The 18423-nt window shown below is 37.2% G+C and overlaps 1 protein-coding gene across 1 annotated transcript; it reads left to right on the plus strand.

The window, feature by feature from the left end:
- The first annotated feature begins 9432 nt into the window (after positions 1 to 9432).
- Positions 9433 to 11877, plus strand: LOC121249428 (ubiquitin carboxyl-terminal hydrolase 3-like). The gene is made up of 2 exons (XM_041148138.1): positions 9433 to 9972; positions 11575 to 11877. Exons 1-2 carry the CDS (start codon positions 9433 to 9435, stop codon positions 11875 to 11877), a joined length of 843 nt encoding a protein of 280 aa, XP_041004072.1.
- Positions 11878 to 18423: the final 6546 nt, after the last annotated feature.

Here is an 18423-nt window from a genome sequence, read left to right on the forward strand (position 1 = left end):
ACCGTGGGCCTCTAATTGATCATATGAACTTAGTGGGTCACCCTCTTCTTCAAGTAAAAGAGTGTAAACTAAATGATAGTTGGGATGTAGATTTTATTATGGGGTTAGTTGGCCCGGAAAATGTTAATGATATCTTGGATTCTTTAGCCACTTGTAAGACTGGTTCGGATGTATTTATTTGGACTAAATCTGATAATGGTTATTTTACTACTAAGTTGGCTTGGGACTATGTTCGTATCAGGGGATCACAATTTGAATGGTATCACTGGGTGTGGCATAAGTTGATTCCGTTAAAAATGTCTATTATTATGTGGAAAGCTTGGTATTTGGCTCTAAGCGTCGATGATCGTCTCTGTCGTATTGGTATTCCGATTGTCTCTCGGTGTGATTGTTGCCGTGTTGATGGGCACTACAAAGATGAGAACCATGTTCTGTTTGAAGGTGAGATTCCCCATGAGGTGTGGCAGTTCTTTGGAGTCATGTTTGGTGTCCTTGTTGGCAGAACTTGGAAGGATACGGTGTCCTCTTGGTTTCGTCGTGCAAAATCCTCTACTCAAGTGGGTTTAGTTATGGGGATCATTCCTGTGATTATCACTTGGAGTCTTTGGAGGAGAAGATGCTTGGCATGCATGGAGGGTCTTACTGTTTCTTTATTTGATTTATTGCATTCAATTAAATTGGATTGGTTTATTATGTCATGACTCACATAAAGTTTCTAGGTTGTCTAACTTTGATTTTCAGGTGCTCCAATGGTTAGATATTTCTACTGTCACCCCTATAGTTCGTAGGTGCCGATTAGTTGCTTGGACAAGACCTCAAACTGGTTGGGCCAAATTGAATACAAATGGTAGCAGTCTTGGTAATCTAGGCTCTTTTGGTGTGGGTAGTATCATTAGAGACGATCGTGGCAAATTGGTTCATGCTTTTGCTTCTCATGTTGGAGTTGGATCCAATAACAAAGCTGAATTATTAGCCATTCTCCATGGTCTCAAGATTTGCATTTCTTTGTATTTAAATTTTGTTGAAATTGAACTTGACTCTTTAACTGTAGTCTCTTGGTGGAGCCGAAGAAGATGCGGGGTATGGTACTTGGAGGACTTATAGGAGGAAATCAATGTTATCAAGGAGTCCATGACTTGCTCCATAAAACATATCTTCAGAGAAGGAAATCAAGTGGCAGATTGGTTGGCTAAACAAGGGTCGGCAGGGTCAAATCTTATTTGGAATAGCTTGGGGGATTCTTCTCGTAGGTTGAAAGGTCTTATTTGTATGGATTATTCTGAACTACCTTCCTTACGTTTTTACTAGTTTTTCTTTTCTTTCTGGATTAGTGTTGCTTTGTTGGAGCTGAATTTTTTTGATGGGTTGTTTCTTTAGTTTGATACATGGGACGCCTTTTGAATATCTATATATCCCACGGGTCTTGTTTTGTTACTACGGTTTTCCTCTGCCATAAGTGAGAGCAATTAATAAAATTGGGATTCCATCCTCTTTAAAAAAAAAAACTGACTCTCTGTCATAAGTTTTTTTAAGTATTGCCCTAGAATTTAACATAAAGTGGCCTACTCTCATACGTAAACCATCCCTAAATTTCTCCCTCTTTCGAACTTCATATTTTTTTAAGTATTGCCCTAGGTTTTTCTAGGTTGTGGCTTTCTCCCATATGGTAGCCATATCCCTAAATTTCTCCCTCCTCTCTTTCACACTTCACCTCTTTTTTCTTTTCATGCCTCTAGATTTTTCTAGGAAGTGACTTGCACCCAAATGTAAATCATATCCCTTAATTTACCTATCTTTCATTCCTCACAAATTATCTCTCTGCTTAAGCATAGAAAAAAGCTATTTTATACATACTCTCTCCCTTACTCTTAAATCAGGTTCATCTTTGTCTTCCACTCTTTGTGAAAATATTGGTTTCTCTTTGTCTTACTATTAATGTCATCATTATGTCATATGTCGAATTAGGACAACATATCACTTTGAAGGGCATGGGCTTTAACAAGTTGGGCATAATTGAGTAATAACGAATGGGCCTAAGTGTAAGAGTAGATATAAATGATTAATGAGCCCAATTGTAGTTAAGGGCCTATTAGTATGTGACGACTGAAATGTATAAGAGATTATATAGTTTGTATAAGGGGCATTAGGTGAAAAATAAAATAATCTCATATTCTTTTCTCTTCTTTCTGCATAACTTCTCTATTCTTGATTTTCTTCTTCTTCTTATTCTTCTTCTTCGATCTTCTTATTATTGGTATCTTCGTGTGAAGGCTTGTGACAACTTAGTATAAGAGATTGAAGATCTGTCTTTCACAAATGGTTGAAGGGACTCAGTTTAATCAGTTGCAAGATTCTTTATCCACTCTCAAGAAGTCAGCAGTCGCATCAGAAGGCTTTGGAGTTGGAGGTGGGTTCCTTGAAGAAGTCCATCGATTTTCAACAGAGGATTCTGGGGTCACTGGTCTTGCAATTGAAATGGCTCACTACGTAAATGCAAAGGATGAATCAAAGTAGATGTGGGGAAACATCATCTTCTGGTAATAACAATAATGGAGAGCATGCAATGGAAGTCAACCATGGTGAACATACAAGATTCTTCCGAATTGATTTTCTTACCTTCAGTGGTGAGGATCCTACTGCATGGTTGTACAAGGTGAATCATTTCTTTTCTTATCATAATACTTATCCACAACAAAAGTTTCCCTTAACATCTTTCCATATGGAGTGCAAGGCCCTCATTTGGTTTTAAGATTTGAAGGAGACAGGAAAGTTGACTAATTGGGATGTTTTTGTTAAAATATTTCTGTTAAAGTTTGGGACTAGTTGCTATGATGACCCAATGGAAGCCTCAACAAGGCTTAGGCAGACCGATTCTGTAAAGGAATATACTAATTTGAAGGATTGTCAAACAAACTTAGGGAGTTGTCAGAAAACTACAAGTTAAGTTGTTGTGAGTGGCCTAAAAGATGTTAAAATGGAAGCCTTAACTGTTAGAATGTTCAGCCCCACAACATTTATTATCTAACTATGGACTTGCCAAAATTCAGGAAGAACATGTCTAGATCAGTAAGAAAAAGGTAAGAACTAACATCAATTATGGGTAAAGTGGAGTTACAAAAGGGCAATTAGTTCCTGGAGGAGATAGTATCAATAATAGTAATATGGCCAACCTACCAATTTAGAAGACTTCTCAGTCCCAAATGAAAGATAGAAGAGAGAGGGGTCTTTGTTACTATTATGACTCTACATGAGTGCCTGGACACAAGTGTAAGAGTCCCAAGTTATTCTTGATTGAAGAAATTGAGGAAGAATTTCCTAGTGTGGAAGAAAGTGATGGGAAAGGGAAGGAATTAGTTGGGGCAAATCAATCTCTATGTTTATTGGAACAATTTGGCAAACCAGAGATATCTTTGCATGCTATTACAAGAGTTTTAGGTCCCAAAACAACGAGAATAAAGGGCTGGATTGATATGCAGTGGATAAACATTTTAATTGACACTAGTAGTATTGTGGATCCAACTATTGTGAAGAAAACTTAGTTGATGGTTAATTCTTAGGAAAAGATTCGAGTGAAAGTGGCCAATGGAGATTAGATTGTGAGTAAGGGAGTTGTGATGTAGTTTCAATGATGATACAAGGGACTGTGTTTTCTATAGATGTTTTTGTGCTGGTTTTGGCAGGTTGTGATGTAGTTCTTGGAATACAGTGGTTGCAAACATTGAACATGCTATCCATTTGCATTAAACCCAAGGGGTTACCTCCTAACAGGTCTCATGACCATGCTATCCATTTACAACCTAGATCTAAGGTTGTATCTGTTAGACCTTTCAGATAACCTTATTTTCAGAAGGAAGAAATTGAAAAGATAGTAAGAGAGCTCCTACAGAATGGGGTGATAGGTCAAGTTAGAGCCAATTTTCATCTCCAGTTTTGCTAATAAGAAAAGCATACGGTAGTTGAAGAATGTCCATAGGTTAGAGGACTTTGAATAAAGAAACTATAAAGGACAAGTTTCATATTCTAGTGGTGAAAGAACTACTCGATGAGTTGTGTGGTTCTTGGATCTATTCTAAACTGGATCTAATATCTGGTTATCATTAGATTTAGGTGAGGGATGAGGATGTTGCTAAAACTGCATTTAGAACTCATGAGGGTCAATATGAATTCTTAGTCATGCCACTTGGTTTGACTAATGCACCCTCCACTTATCAATAATTAATGAACACTATTTTCAAGCCTTATTTGAGAAGATTCATCTTGTTTTTATTTTTATGATATCTTAGTGTATAGCAAAACTGAATTTGACCATGCTCAGCATTTGCAAATCACCCTAGATATATTAATCAACTATTTTCCAAGATGAGAAAATGTAGATTTGACTGTGATGAGGTGGATTATTTGAGACACTTGATTTCTGTGAATGAAGTAAGGGCAGATCCTGCTAAGTTGAAGGCTATGGTTGATTGGTCAGTTTCTAATTCAATTAAATCATTTCGGGGTTTTTTGGGTTGAAATGGATATTATAGGAAGTTTATTCGTGGTTATGGAGGTATTATTGCTCCTCTTACAGTCCTATTGAAGAAAAATAATTTTGTGTGGAATGTAGAAGCTCAAGAGGCATTCCAAGTGTTGAAACAAGCTGTTATTCAGCCACCAGTGTTGGCACTTTCTAATTTTTCTAAAAAATTTTTATCAATGAATGTGATTCCTCATGTATAGGTATAGGGGCAGTTCTTATGCAGTAATCAAAGCCTGTGGCTTTCGAGGTTTTCTATAAAAGGGGACTTACTATTCTATAAAGGCAAATTGTATGTGCCTAATGATCATCATTTTATCAACAAATTACTACGGCCTTGTTCGTTTTCAAAGATGAGATGAGTTAAGATTAAAGTTAAAAAGTTGAATAAAATATTGTTAGAATATATTTTTTAATAATATTTTTTTGGGCTTTGAAAAAATTAAATTGTTTATTTTATTTTGTGTGAGGATTTGGGAAAGTTGATAAGATGTGAGGTTTTCAAAATTTTCAAAGTTTTGGGTTTTAATCTTGAAAGCAAACCAGCCCCGTATTTACTCCATTGCAGTCCAGAAGAAGGCCATTCTGGTGTTGATAAAACCCTATATAGGGTCAGGATAAATTTTTTCTAGCCAGGACTTAAGAAGGTAATAAGGGAATTCTTACGGGGATGTGATGTTTGTTAGAGGATTAAGGTTGAACAATCCTAACCTAATGGATTGCTTCAATCTCTATTAGTTCTTGACCAACCTTGGCTAGACATCTCAATGGATTTCATTGAGGGTCTACCATTTCAAGAGGACATTATGTCATATGGGTTGTAGTGGACAAATTGTCTAAATATGGTCACTTTGTCTCACTAGCTCATCCCTACACAACCAAGAACATTGCTTAACTCTTTGTACAACACATATTCAGGTTTCATGGGTTTCCTAGAACTATTGTTTCAAATCGAGACCCGGTGTTCACAAACAGATTTTAGAAAGAACTTTTTAAGCTCCATGAGGTTCAGCTATGCCATAGTATTGCCTATCATCCACAAATGGATGGGCAATTTGAGGTTGTCAACAAAAGCCTCGAAATCTATATAAGATGTTTTGTTGATGATCAACCTAGAGACTGAGTGCAGTTTGTGTGTTTAGCGGAGTGGTGATATAATACTTCTATCCATACCTCGACCAAGATGACCCTTTTCCAAGCACTTTACGGATTTCCACCTCCTTAACTAGTGTCTTACATGCCAGGCACAACACAGGTGGCTGAAGTAGAGCATCAACTCTTAGCTAGAGACCAGATGCAACTGTTATTGAAGGAGAACCTCAACAAAGCTCAAAGTCATATGAGGAAATTTGCAAATATAAAAAGGAAAGAAAGGGTTTTCTCAGAGGGCGATTGAGTTTACCTGTGGTTGCAACCATAGAGGCAGACCTCTGTGGCTCAGCGGCATTCTCTCAAATTGGCTTTGAGATTCTTTGGGTCATTCCAGATTTTGCAGCAGGTGGGAGAGGTTGCTTACGGTCTCCCGCTTCCAACTTCTTCTCAGATCCATCATGTCTTCCATGTATCCGAGTAGTTAAAGCTTAAGGTGGGTTCCTCCGTAGTGGTTTTGCCTCAGATGCTTCCAATCGACTCAGTGGGTGTAGGTGGGAGGAGTTATTGGTCCATTGGGAGGGTCAATTGGCGGATGATGCTACGTGGGAGGAGTATCGGTCTCTGACGGTGGCTTACCCACACATTGTGGGCAAGGTGTTCTAAAAGGGGGAGGTATTTTCATACATTAAGCTAAGGCAACATATCACTTTGAAGGGCGTGGGCTTTAATAAGTTGGGCGTAATTGAGTAATAACAAATGAGCCTAAGTGTAAGAGCAAATATAAATGATAAGTAAGCCCAATTGTAGTTAAGGGCCCATTAGTGTGTGAAAACTAAAATGTATAAGAGATTACACAGTTTGTACAAGGGACATTACGTGGAAAATACAAAAATCTCAAATTCTTTCTCCTTTTTTTGCATATCTTCTTAATTTTCTTTTTCCTTTTCAATCTTCTTGTTCTCGCTATCTTCGTGTGAAGGCTTGTGACACATTGAACATTTTCCCATTAATAGTTTCAAAATTTCACTTGGTTTTTAAGTTTTATTTTAACAAAAACTAATATTTATATCATTTATCTTCCACGTAACATACTTGAGGTGATTAATACAAAAGAAACTCTCTTTGATAATGCAGCTTACAACTTCATGTGATGAACGACTTCTACAATCTATTCTTAGTACTGTTTCCATTTGTGGATTCAATTTTAATTTGAGTTTAGAAATTTTGATATCCATATTTATCCTTTATTTTGCTCTATATTTAACAACATAATTTTAGCCCAAAAAGAGTTAGTTCACATCCTAATTACATATCTATACAATAAAAAATAAATAGCGTTTAGAACTAAACTACAATGCCTAAATCCCAATACATCACCTAAATACTACTAATTAACTTTTGTTATTAGTGTTTTGGTTCTCATATATGGAACAATAAGTATATAGTAATAAATAAAAACAAAATTTTGAAAAGATAATTAACCAACATGGACCATAATCATTCCATGGTTTTCAATCTTAGTCCTTTAACAACATGCAATAAGGTCAATAAATAATTGGGTAGAGAAAGATAAAGCATGCGTCAATGACACTCCATATTTCTTAAATAAAACTATCTTGATACAGGAGAAGAAGTGCAATACCTGAACTCATTAGAAGGAGAATTACTTCAATAGTGTCTAATAGAACTAGAATGTTGAAGGGAAAAAGAAAACAAATGAAGGAAATGCCTTTATGTTTCAATTTTAATTTGAGTTCAAGAATTTTGATATTCATATACCTCCTCTAGTTTGCTTTGATTTTCTAAGTTCAATCTAATTTCCCATACCAAAGAAACAATTGGTGAAATAAAACTTTTAAGTTTAGCTACGCACAAGAGTTAGTTGAAAATAAAGGAGAGATATTACAATGTGCATCAATTGTGTCAATGATTTAAGTTATTGATGGTCTCACATTTTCATTCTAATCTTATTTCAGATTTCAAATGTAATTAAGCTATAGAAAAAAGTTGGATGAAAAAGTCTCAACATACAAAAGAGTATGTTGATGGTGTCAATGAGTTTTTGAAGTTTCATGTGACAACTGTCTTACAAATACATCAATTTGTTGCCCGTGTAGAAGATCATATGTGGCATTCTTCTTTGTTAGCACTGTGAGTAATCCAAATAACTTCGAGAAGCCTTCCACAAGTTGATTATAATATCATCATGCCCGATAAAGCTCTTGATTTAGTGGATGTTGCAAGGACCATTCGTCACTACCTCCTTCAATACAATATCGCCAAGGAATATGACTTTCGCAGTTGATGAACTTGGTGTACAATTTGTGTTTGTATGGAATGTCCAATACATACTTTAAAATGATCACTACGAATCTCATGTCCTATTGAGTACACTCGAATATCATCTACGAATAATATCATGAGACTATCCAAGATTTTTAGAAAACTATGCTTATCAAATCCCTCAACATTACTAGGCATTGGCTAGCCTTAAGGGCATGACCAAAAACTCATAGTATCCAAAAGGTTGTACTGGAAGCGTCTTTTCTCGAATCTTCAGGTGATGGTACCCAGACCTATGGTTTTTCTTTGAGAATATGGCTGCTCCTTGGAACTTTTTGAGCAAGTAATCTATTCTAGGTATGAGTATTTGTACTTGATGGTAACCTAGTTCAACTTTCATAGTTAATGCATATCCAAATTGATCCGCATTTCTTCTTGATCAACAACACTAGTGCTCCCTATGGTCACACAATTGGTGAAATAAAGGCCTTGTATAATAGCTCTTGTGTTTGTAGCCTCAACTTCTTCAACTCAATTGATGTCATTCCATACAGGGCCTTCTGTAACAGGTAAGTGTCTGGTTCCAATTCAGTACAAAGCTTGATCTCTTGGTCAGAGGTAATCTTGAAAGGTCATTCAATAATATGTTGGGGGTAACGTGCCACTATGTAGATTCGTTGAGTGCTCCCCTTTCTTTATGGTTTTAGACCACACAAGGCAAATATATGTGTGCTTCTTCAGTAATAATTTTTCATTTGCAATGCCATTTTAAGGATTATTGCCTTTATCGGGTTTCTAGAGTATAGTATCTTGGTCTCCTCAGGTCCGACAAAGGTAACTAGGTGCATACCTAGGATAATATTGAATCCTAGCAACTTGAATAGTATAAGATCAGCTAAGAGCACTTCCCCTCAACTGAGCAACCCATGGCCATCTAGGTGTATACTACGATGTTCTAGTGGGGGTGGTCATTCAAATTTTCTCCTTTAGTTTCTTATAGTTTGTTAGGAACCTAACTGGGTTGAGTCGAAGGTGTGCAGAAGCTGAAATGAGAAGAGTTGAAGTGAAGATGAAGTCGAATCTCAGTATGGTGCCGTTTGAAGCTAGGAATGTAAAGATGTCGTTTGGGAAGGTTTAATAAGACATGGCATTTTATGTTATTGAAACCGTTCTTTTGGGTCAAGCTGTGCATTTTGTGCCAACTTTTTATTTACTTGTCAGTTATTTTCCTTTTGTTGTCGTTAGTCATTTTATGATTGTCTTGCTCTGTTGAGGTTGTATGTTGTGGGTGTTGAGCGAAATGTAAAAGGGGCGTGAGGTGAGAGGGGAGGGCATTCTAGAATGTATTTTGGTCTAAAATTACTTGAAGAATTGGGAGCCTCGAACATCCCAAGCCGTAGCTCTTTTTTGGAATTTCATCATCTTCAATTCATCTCTATTTTCTATCTTTATTTTGTTCTTAACATCCATTTTCAGTCTCCTTCATCGTTATTCTTCAAGTGGGATTATAACAATTGGTATCTAGAGCCATACGATTTTTCATGGAGGACAGAGTAAGATTCAAGAAACAACAAGAAAATTTGTTGCTCATGGAAAAAAATCTTGAAGTGTTTCAACAGCTCAGGAATTCGGTCAATCGATACCATGAAAATTATAAGGTTTTCAAGCAATCCTTCATGGAATGGAAAGACCACATTGCGGAGGAGGAGGAAGAAAATGCAGTCAAGGTGGAAGAGATAGTGGCAGTGCAGACAGAAGCTATCCCTAAAGAAATTCCCCTTTCATCTGTTCTTGAAAATTCTTTCAAAAATCCCATGCTATGTTCTCAACCTTCAGATTTCCCACTCCGTATTTTGCTTTCCTCTATCAACACTCCGTATGATCTTAACCTCATCAAGACGGAATCTTTGATCGATGATGGGGTCAAGAACTCGGACACCATGAATCCCATCAACACTGTCTTCGTTGCTAGAAGGTTGATTGGTTGTAGAATTAGTGATGCTTCTATTCAGAGTGACATTACTTTGTGGCCATTCAAACACAGGGTGGTGGTCATTTACATGGGTGAAGCCCATACTTCTGTACGTCTCGTATGGCATCCTCCATGGCTAGATTTGCCTGAAAGCATCACTCATTTTCTCTCTCTTTTTTTTTTTTTTTTTTTTGGTTTGATTAAGAAATATTGGGCTGTTTAGCCAAGGGTGAGACACTCTTTCCAACTATTGAGGTTGAGAAAATGAAGGAAGAATGGGTTCACCCATTTAAATGTCCATACTCGTAGTTTGTTCATGTCGTCGTTGCCATGGGGGTCTATTGCAGCGAACGCCATCATGCCTCTCATCTCCAAAGAAATCCAAGAAATCGTGCTTCTTACTCTTGACCCCGATGAACCTCCTCATGCAGTGTTCCTCCACAAAAGCTGTGACCTCTGTGTCATATGAAATAGAGCACCCGATCAAGCGGAAGCGGTGCTCCTTCTTGCGTTTCTATTTCACCTAGGCGAAGCCCGTGGTGCTATTGTAGCCCACCTCCGTGACATCGTCCAGAGGGAGGGCATCACTCATTTTCTCTCTCTCTCTCTTTTTTTTTTTTTTTTGGTTAAAAAATATTGGGCTGTTTAGCCAAGGGTGAGACACTATTTCCAACTATTGAGGTTGAGAAATTGAAGGAAGAATGGGTTCACCCATTTAAATGTCCATACTCATAGTCTGTTCATGCCGTCGTTGCCATGGGGGTCTACTGCAGCGAACGCCATCATGCCTCTCATCTCCAAAGAAATCCAAGTAATCATACTTCTTACTCTTGACCCCGATGAACCTCCTCATGCGGTGTTCCTCCACAAAAGCTGTGACCTCTGTGTCATATGAAATAGAGCGCCCGATCAAGCGGAAGCGGTGCTCCTTCTTGCGTTTCTGTTTCACCTAGGCAAAGCCCGTGGTGTTGTTGTAGCCCACCTCCGTGACATCGTCCAGAGGGAGGGACAACCATCAGAGATTTGAATGGTTGTTCTCGACTTAAGCGGCTTCCTCTCATGCCTAAACCACAGTACCATTTTTCTGTTCTGTAGCCATGGAAGAAGACAAGTTGAAAGAGGTGCTGCTGGACTTCTTCCACTTATGTTTAGTAGTTTTGTAACACGGAACGTTGTTTCTGTAAGTCTCAAATTGAGGAAGATGACTCTGTGAAGAATGCCAAGTTTGCTAGTAGGAATGTGCACCTCATCACCACCACACAATCTTGGGATCAAAAGTTGGCATAAACAGGTAGAGATGGAAAGATTGTAATTTCAAACTTTAGTGCAACATGGATGAATTTCAGATTTAAAAAGGTATTTGGGTGTTTAGTGGATGCTAGAGAACTATTCGAGAAAATGCCTCCCAAATATGTGGGGTCTTGGAATGTTATAATTTTAGTTACGTACAAGGGGCCCTGGGAAAAAGTGGTCATTTTTTTTTCTTTTTTTGAATAGCTAGTAATAAGTAAAACAAGAGAAGGACTCCCTTCCAATTGCTCTTGAATCTCTTACCAAGGTGGAAAGGATTGAAGCTTTAGGGGCAAAGTTTATGTGTGAGAGCTGCAAGGAATAAATCTTGGTGGAGAAGCAGTTTATGCTGGACTAGGCTTCTTCAATTGCTTCATTCCACTTGGAATGATTCAAGACTGATGGACCATTTGTTGAGAAGGTTGACAAGCATGTGGAATTCCCCTTGGACTTGGATTTGCAGCCATACAATACTGGAAGCCAAAACAACGGCGTGGAACTTAAGTATAACCTGTATGCAATTATTGTACATATTGGGTTCTCCTCTATTTATGGGCATTACTTCTGCTTAATTTGGTCCTCTTTAGAGACATGGTATTGCTTGGATGACTCAAAGGTCACTAGTGTACAAGAAGAGTTTGTACCATCTCAGGAGACCTATATTCTATTTTATGCAAGGCAGGGTACATGTGACACCCCCAACCTCAGCTTGGGATGGAAATGAGACTTAGAGTGTCATTTATATACCCACCAATCATGATGGTTAAAAATGCAATGCATACTAAAATGCATCTAGCAGTATGCAATAATTGTAACGGAATAAAAATGATTACATAAAACTTATGCCAGAATAAACTAAAAACATCTAAATATCATTAATAACCACCATAGGTTCAAATCAGAAAGTAGCATATCCATAATACAAACAAGTCTCCATAACTAGATCAACTGTTTCATGCGCTCTAAAGCATAAATGGTTAGAGCTATAAACATTAAAATAAGGTATACTCTTTTGTCAAGGTCTAGCTCCTCCTCAATCAGTTTGATCCAGTAGTCCATCTAATATGTCCTCGTCGGGTCTTGACACAATTTCTATTATTTCGAGTGGAATGATAGTAGGTCCATAAGGGATAAGATTTACTTAAAATTTCAGTAATTTAAATAACCAACGTGCACAAAAATAAACTATGCATGATGAATGATAAATATGAAATGCATGTTATGCAGAAAATCAGTATTTGTCTCCTAATCAGATTCCTCAACATTTTCAAAAAAATTGAGATGCACATTTTCTTACAGAAGTTTTTCAATTCATTTATAAAAAATATAACACTTCATCCTCGTTAAGCATCATTACTAACAAATCATATTTAATCATAACATTAACATCATAATGTATGGTATCATCACAGTTCCTCATATGCATTATGAGTACCTGTTGGTGACCGTAATACAACTCATGTTGAAGTTACGTTGTCTGCAAACTCGTTCTCAATGCATTGGTAACATAACATAACATCATCATAACATCATAATATATACACCCACCAGTCTTAGGTGTCATAACATTTGATTTCGCTCCAGCTTTCTTTAAAAAGAACCCATTCGAAGCCGTTGACTGTTGTTCGTCAATCCAAGGATTACCACTCTATTTTTACTCACTCTAGAGTGGACACATGAGTTCCACTAGTATAATTATCCATCCTAACATTTGGGGTCGTGACAAAAATTAATTTCATTCTATGCTGGAAAAATATAGTTCATGACATATGCATATGTAGCAAGCTTTTATGTAAAAATGACAATTATATGCAATATGCTAAAAATGGTGAAAATTTCACATGTCAAATAAACAATTAGTCATGTACTCAATATATCATATAACATGATGTTTCATGCTCAAAATTGAATGTGGCATTTATCAAAAAATCATAAATAACTTATCATAGTGTAAGCTAGAGACCAACTTCCAAACTACCCGAGTTTAGAAAAATCATAGTGGCTGTAAACAAGGTTATATTAAGTTAGGATCTGGTTTTATAAGGAAGATGTTTTAAAAAAAGGGGTTCATAAATTAGTATTTACAAAAATACCTCTAAACTTTCAAAAATTGCCACTAAGACCCTAATTTTTCACTATTTGCAAATAAACTCCAAATTTAACTAAAATTCATAAACCTCATATTTTAAATATTCTAAAACCATCTAGGCCCTTATATTTTTAAGAATCAAAGTGCAACTATTTCAATCACACCCAACCTGTGGTATGGATTCTATTAAGGCCTAGATGTGATTTTAACTATTCAACCTCTATGGATGCATGTGTACTCAAATTCATCAAGTTCCAATAGAAATTATAACATTAGGGATAAATTAAAACTTAGGCTTAGGTCATACAAGTTCATCCTAACACTTAAACATGGTTCAAAACCTTAATAACCATTAAATCATTCATTAAGTGTACATGATGTTTCTAGCTTTATTCACCAAGATATGTTAAAAAGAAAAACTTAATCAAATCTTGAATTTTCATTCTTATCCAAATCATATGGATTTTCTAACTGCACATTATTTAAGCCCAGGTAAACTAATCAAGACTTCAAAAGTTAAGCATAAGTTAATCAAAACTATGCATGCTTAGATGATCAACACAAGATAGAATTAATGCCTATTACGGCATGCTCTCAACTTCAAAATTAAACCTTCCAAAATCATTCTAAGACATTTATGGATCATATAAAATCATACCAACTCATGCCACATCTAAAATTCCACTTAACAACAATTCATGAAATCAATGATCCCAATTGACCCAATTTTGAACTAAGTATGGAAATTCCTCAATTAAATCAAACCCAACCTCATTATAATGCCATAAATTGAAAATTAACATATCATTTTAACACTCAACAAAATGATAAGCAAGAACACTTAAAAAAGTCGTGGCCCTTAAAGCTCTCAAACACACTTCACTCCAGAACTTCACACAACTCACTCGATCTCACTCTTTTGCACACTAAAAGGAGAAGAGCTCTCAAGAACTCGAGAAGGATTGAGAAGAGGCGTGGAGAAATGAGGGAGTGAGGGGGGTATTTATAGTATTCAATGGAGGGGTGAGGGGAGAGAGGCACGGCAATGGAGAGGCTTGTGAGTGGTGGAAGTGGGCGATGGTGATAAGGGCACCATTTCAAATTGTGTCAGCTTTGTGCAGACATGAATAGTGCCCTATGCTACCATGATCTCATCAAGGTTAGGTGCTACAAGAAGGCTAAGGGTGCAGGGCTGCCGTGGTGTAGAAAGAAAAGAAAGAAGAAAATAAAATAAAACTAAGGCATGAAGTCATGCCATGATGTGCTGGGTAGAAGTTTGAAAAATCTGGACAGATTTTTCACTTCATTGCTTGCATCAACTTTGTTTTGTCTCTATGGCTTATATATACAGATATAATGACACTCTTTGATGCCCTTTTCAAGTGGTGAAGGGTGGAGGGATTGGCTGTCAATTGATGATGAGTGTGAAGCCCATGGAAGAGGCTGAAGTGGAGTGGTTGCTGAGTGTTGTTTTGCACAAAAGACAATTGGTTTTGGCTCTACTTGGGGTGGCTTGAGTCAAGACTTACCATGATGACTGTAGGAGCTCTTGGGGATTGGAGGAGGAGGGAGGTGGTGTGTGGTGGTGGTTCAGCCAAGTGCAGAAACTCAACAAAACATTAAGCCATTCGGTTTGGCTTCTACTAGGCTCCCAATGGAACCAGTTGGGTCTTTATGGTTTGGTTTCTTGGAGCCAAATCGACCAACACTCAAACTGAACTAAGAGGGATAATATAATGGGTTAAAAGACAAAAATTCTATTGAGAAAAAGGTGTAATTAGCGTGGGCAAGGGGCTGAATTGGTACAATGCACCAAGTGATGCATCAAGGTGTCTATTGTGGTGTTTTGGTCAATGATATGTCTTTCCCTCAATTGACATATGTTGGATCAATACTAAACTTCTAATTTAGTCTAAGAATGATGAAAAACAATAATAAAAATAATAAAGTTCATATAAAAAAGGTGAGAAATAATTAAAAATGAAAGTAAGCTTAAAACTTGGTTTAAAGATCACTAACTATGTGTAAGTTGATTAATGCTCTTAACTCAAGTTGAAAACTTAATTTAGCTCCAAAGAAAACCTTAGGGGTATGGGGTACTATGTGGGCTTGGTGAAACCAATGGTATGGTGTATGTGGGCTTCAAATAGAAGTTTAGGTCTAGATTTGAGACCTTAATAGGGGCTTCAAATATCAACCAAGATTGGGCCCATAAAGCACGTTTGTCCAAGATTGGGCCTAAGGTCTTTACTAACACCAACTTAGGCCCAAAGGCTCCAAGTCCTTCTCACACTTGGACCTATTTCCTAAAACTCTTTAAGAAAGGCCTAATACTCCAAAACTCCTAATGAGTCTAGGCTTTAAAATTCCAGTTCTTGGCCCAACACAACCTTCTTAATTACTCTTGGGCTCAAACCTAAAACCGTCCACACTTAACCTTTTTCTTAGCCCAAAAGTAATGCCAAGTGTCACTTGACTAGCGGTCTTGTGGTAATTAAAACAAAATAAAGTACTATTGCCCTTCCAAAAATTCTAGCTAAGTTTAAAGTGTGATTCTAATGCTAAGAATAATCCAAAAAGAAAATACTAACCGAGATTAAGGGAGCTAAAGGCTAAAGTCTTAATGGGCTTTTTAGACATGGTGTTACAATACACCCTTGCCTTCGAGTATAACAAATACACATAAGCCATGCCTAGATCCAAACATATTGAATACATCTCCTAAGTCCATTGTAGTCAGTGTGGAAGGTGCTAGTGCTTCATATCCTAGTGTGGCTTGCATTAATAATTGTGATACCAGTGTCTCCTGTAAAAAAATAAAAAGATGAAGGGGTAGAGCTCAATTATGTGAGGGATGCAACTACTAGGAATACTGAACAGTTGTTACACAGGTTAAACCAAGATGAACTTGAGTCCAAAGATTCTAAAGATGATAGACTCATGGATAACTCTTCAACCCCACCTGGGCACAGTAATTTTTGTGATGTTTCTAAACAATATTTCCCTGAGGGTAGCAATTGGGTACGAGGATCCTCGGGTAAATTTTCATATGGGTGATGGAGTGGCATATTTGCAGGCTGCTCTTGAGGAACTTATGATGAGATTATAATGGATTCTTCTGACCCCATAGGTCCTGCACGAGAGCTTTTTGAGAAGCTTTTTTTTATTTTTTTAATCAGTGGGAAAGGATCTTCGGCCTAGGGAAGTTATGTGCGCTCAAGCAGAAAGTATATGGTTTCACATGCACATAATGAGGACAATGTGGCAAACTATCGCCAGATATTTAAAGGCTTTGTCAACTATGCATGGACCCCAATGCTAACATACCCAAGCGGGGTGATTGGTTTTATGTTTTGTTCTATCGAGGGCCAACTACACTAGTGTTCTTAACCTTGAGGACACGGTTCTTTAACAGGGAGAGAATGTTAGGAACCTAATTGGGTTGAGTCGAAGGTGTGTAGAGGCTGAAATGAGAAGAGTTGAAGTGAAGATTAAGTCGAATCTTAGTACAGTGCCGTTAGAAGCTAGGAATGCGAAGATGTTGTTTGGGAAGGTTTAATAAGATGCGACGTTTTATATTATTGAAACGGTTCTTTTGGGTCAAGCTGTGCATTTTGTGCCAACCTTTTATTTACTTGTCTGTTATTTTCCTTGTGTTGTTGTTAGTCATTTTATCGTTGTCTTAGTTTGTTGAGGTTGTACGTTGTGGGTGTTGAGTGAAATGTAAAGGGGGTGTGAGGTGAGAGGAGAGTGCATTTTGGAATGTATTTTGGTCTGAAATTACTAGAGGAATTGGGAGCCTTAAACATCACAAGCCATAGCCTTTTATCGAATTTCATCATCTTCAATTCGTATCTATTTTCTGTCTCTATTTTGTTCTTAACATCCATTTTCAGTCTCTTCATTGTTACTCTTCAAGTGGGATCATAACACACTTGATATAACAAATTTTTGTAAATGTTGATATGACTGACTGTGATGTGCCTAAGTTAAATAGTACATACACACAGAGCATGATTGAAAACTAGAAAGGTATCTGTGACGACTTCAGCCTCTTCATTTTCCTTCGGCATCTCTCTCTCAGCATCCTTCGAGGTCATAGCATATATACCCCCGCGCTTGGGTTGGTAGTTGACTCGACTTTTCTACTCCACCTGATTCAACCCCCCAGATGTGCGAGCCTTCGGCAATCCTTCGCAAAGTGGCCCAATAACTACAGCTAAAGCATGTATTGGTCCCGATTCTGCATTCCCAAGACTGGGGTCATCCACACCTAATGCAATTTGGGACACAGTAGCTACAAAGGTGCTTCCTCCAACTCCCTTCTACTTGGCATTAGGGTTCATGGGGAATTGTTTCACTAGTCTAACTGTCTAGGACTCATGTTTGGGCTGGTAGAAAGGCTCGTCTCTTTTGGCATGCTATCATAGTGACAACACTCTTGTGCTCCCTTTCAACAATGACCACCACGTCTACACCTGGAAGGTTCGAATCCGATGGCAGCATTCATCTCCTAACTCTAAGGGTACAACCCCTCACGAGATTTGTATACCTGCCATGCATTTTAGAGACTAGTCTTGCTTCCAAAAACGAATTACACAAAAATAATCTCACAAATTAATGTGAATTATTTGATCCGTTAAATCCATTTTACAATTTAGTAAAACTTGTACAGCTTGGTTGCCATGTGTCTTCATGATTTAAACCCCATGCAATCCATTTCTCTTTCCCCTGTTTTGGCCAAACTTGCACAATTTATTTTAATTTATTTTATTTTATTGTATCCAGATTACATTTAAGCATATGTAACAAGGTTACACATTACATATTTAATGATAATAGTTTATATGCTTACATTATTACATATATGATTTTGGTATTTACTTAATTGTATATAGAACGTTTTAGGCGCATATCACTACAACATTAATTAATATATATATATATATATATATTTATATGTATCATGTATAAATATTTATACACAAACATCTCAATACATATGTATTTATGTCCAAATATATATACATATATTAAGTAAACGAGTAAAAGCTGATTTTAAATGAGAAGGCGTCACAAGTTCTGGTGAAGCCAAGCTAAATTGAATATGTATCGTTTAGTGATCAAACTGGATTTTGCTTTCCCAAATTTAACCAGGCGAATGGTGTGCACCTACAATCC

Source organism: Juglans microcarpa x Juglans regia, chromosome 2D (genome assembly GCF_004785595.1).
Source record: "Juglans microcarpa x Juglans regia isolate MS1-56 chromosome 2D, Jm3101_v1.0, whole genome shotgun sequence".
Lineage (NCBI taxonomy): Eukaryota > Viridiplantae > Streptophyta > Magnoliopsida > Fagales > Juglandaceae > Juglans > Juglans microcarpa x Juglans regia.

Bases quoted from the DNA above. Each gene is read 5' to 3' on its own strand.
- LOC121249428 (XM_041148138.1), top strand. From the start codon at position 9,433: ATGGAGGACAGAGTAAGATTCAAGAAACAACAAGAAAATTTGTTGCTC. The intron at 9,973-11,574 runs GTACGTCTCGTA...TTTGTTGAGAAG, and splicing joins TGGGTGAAGCCCATACTTCT to GTTGACAAGCATGTGGAATT.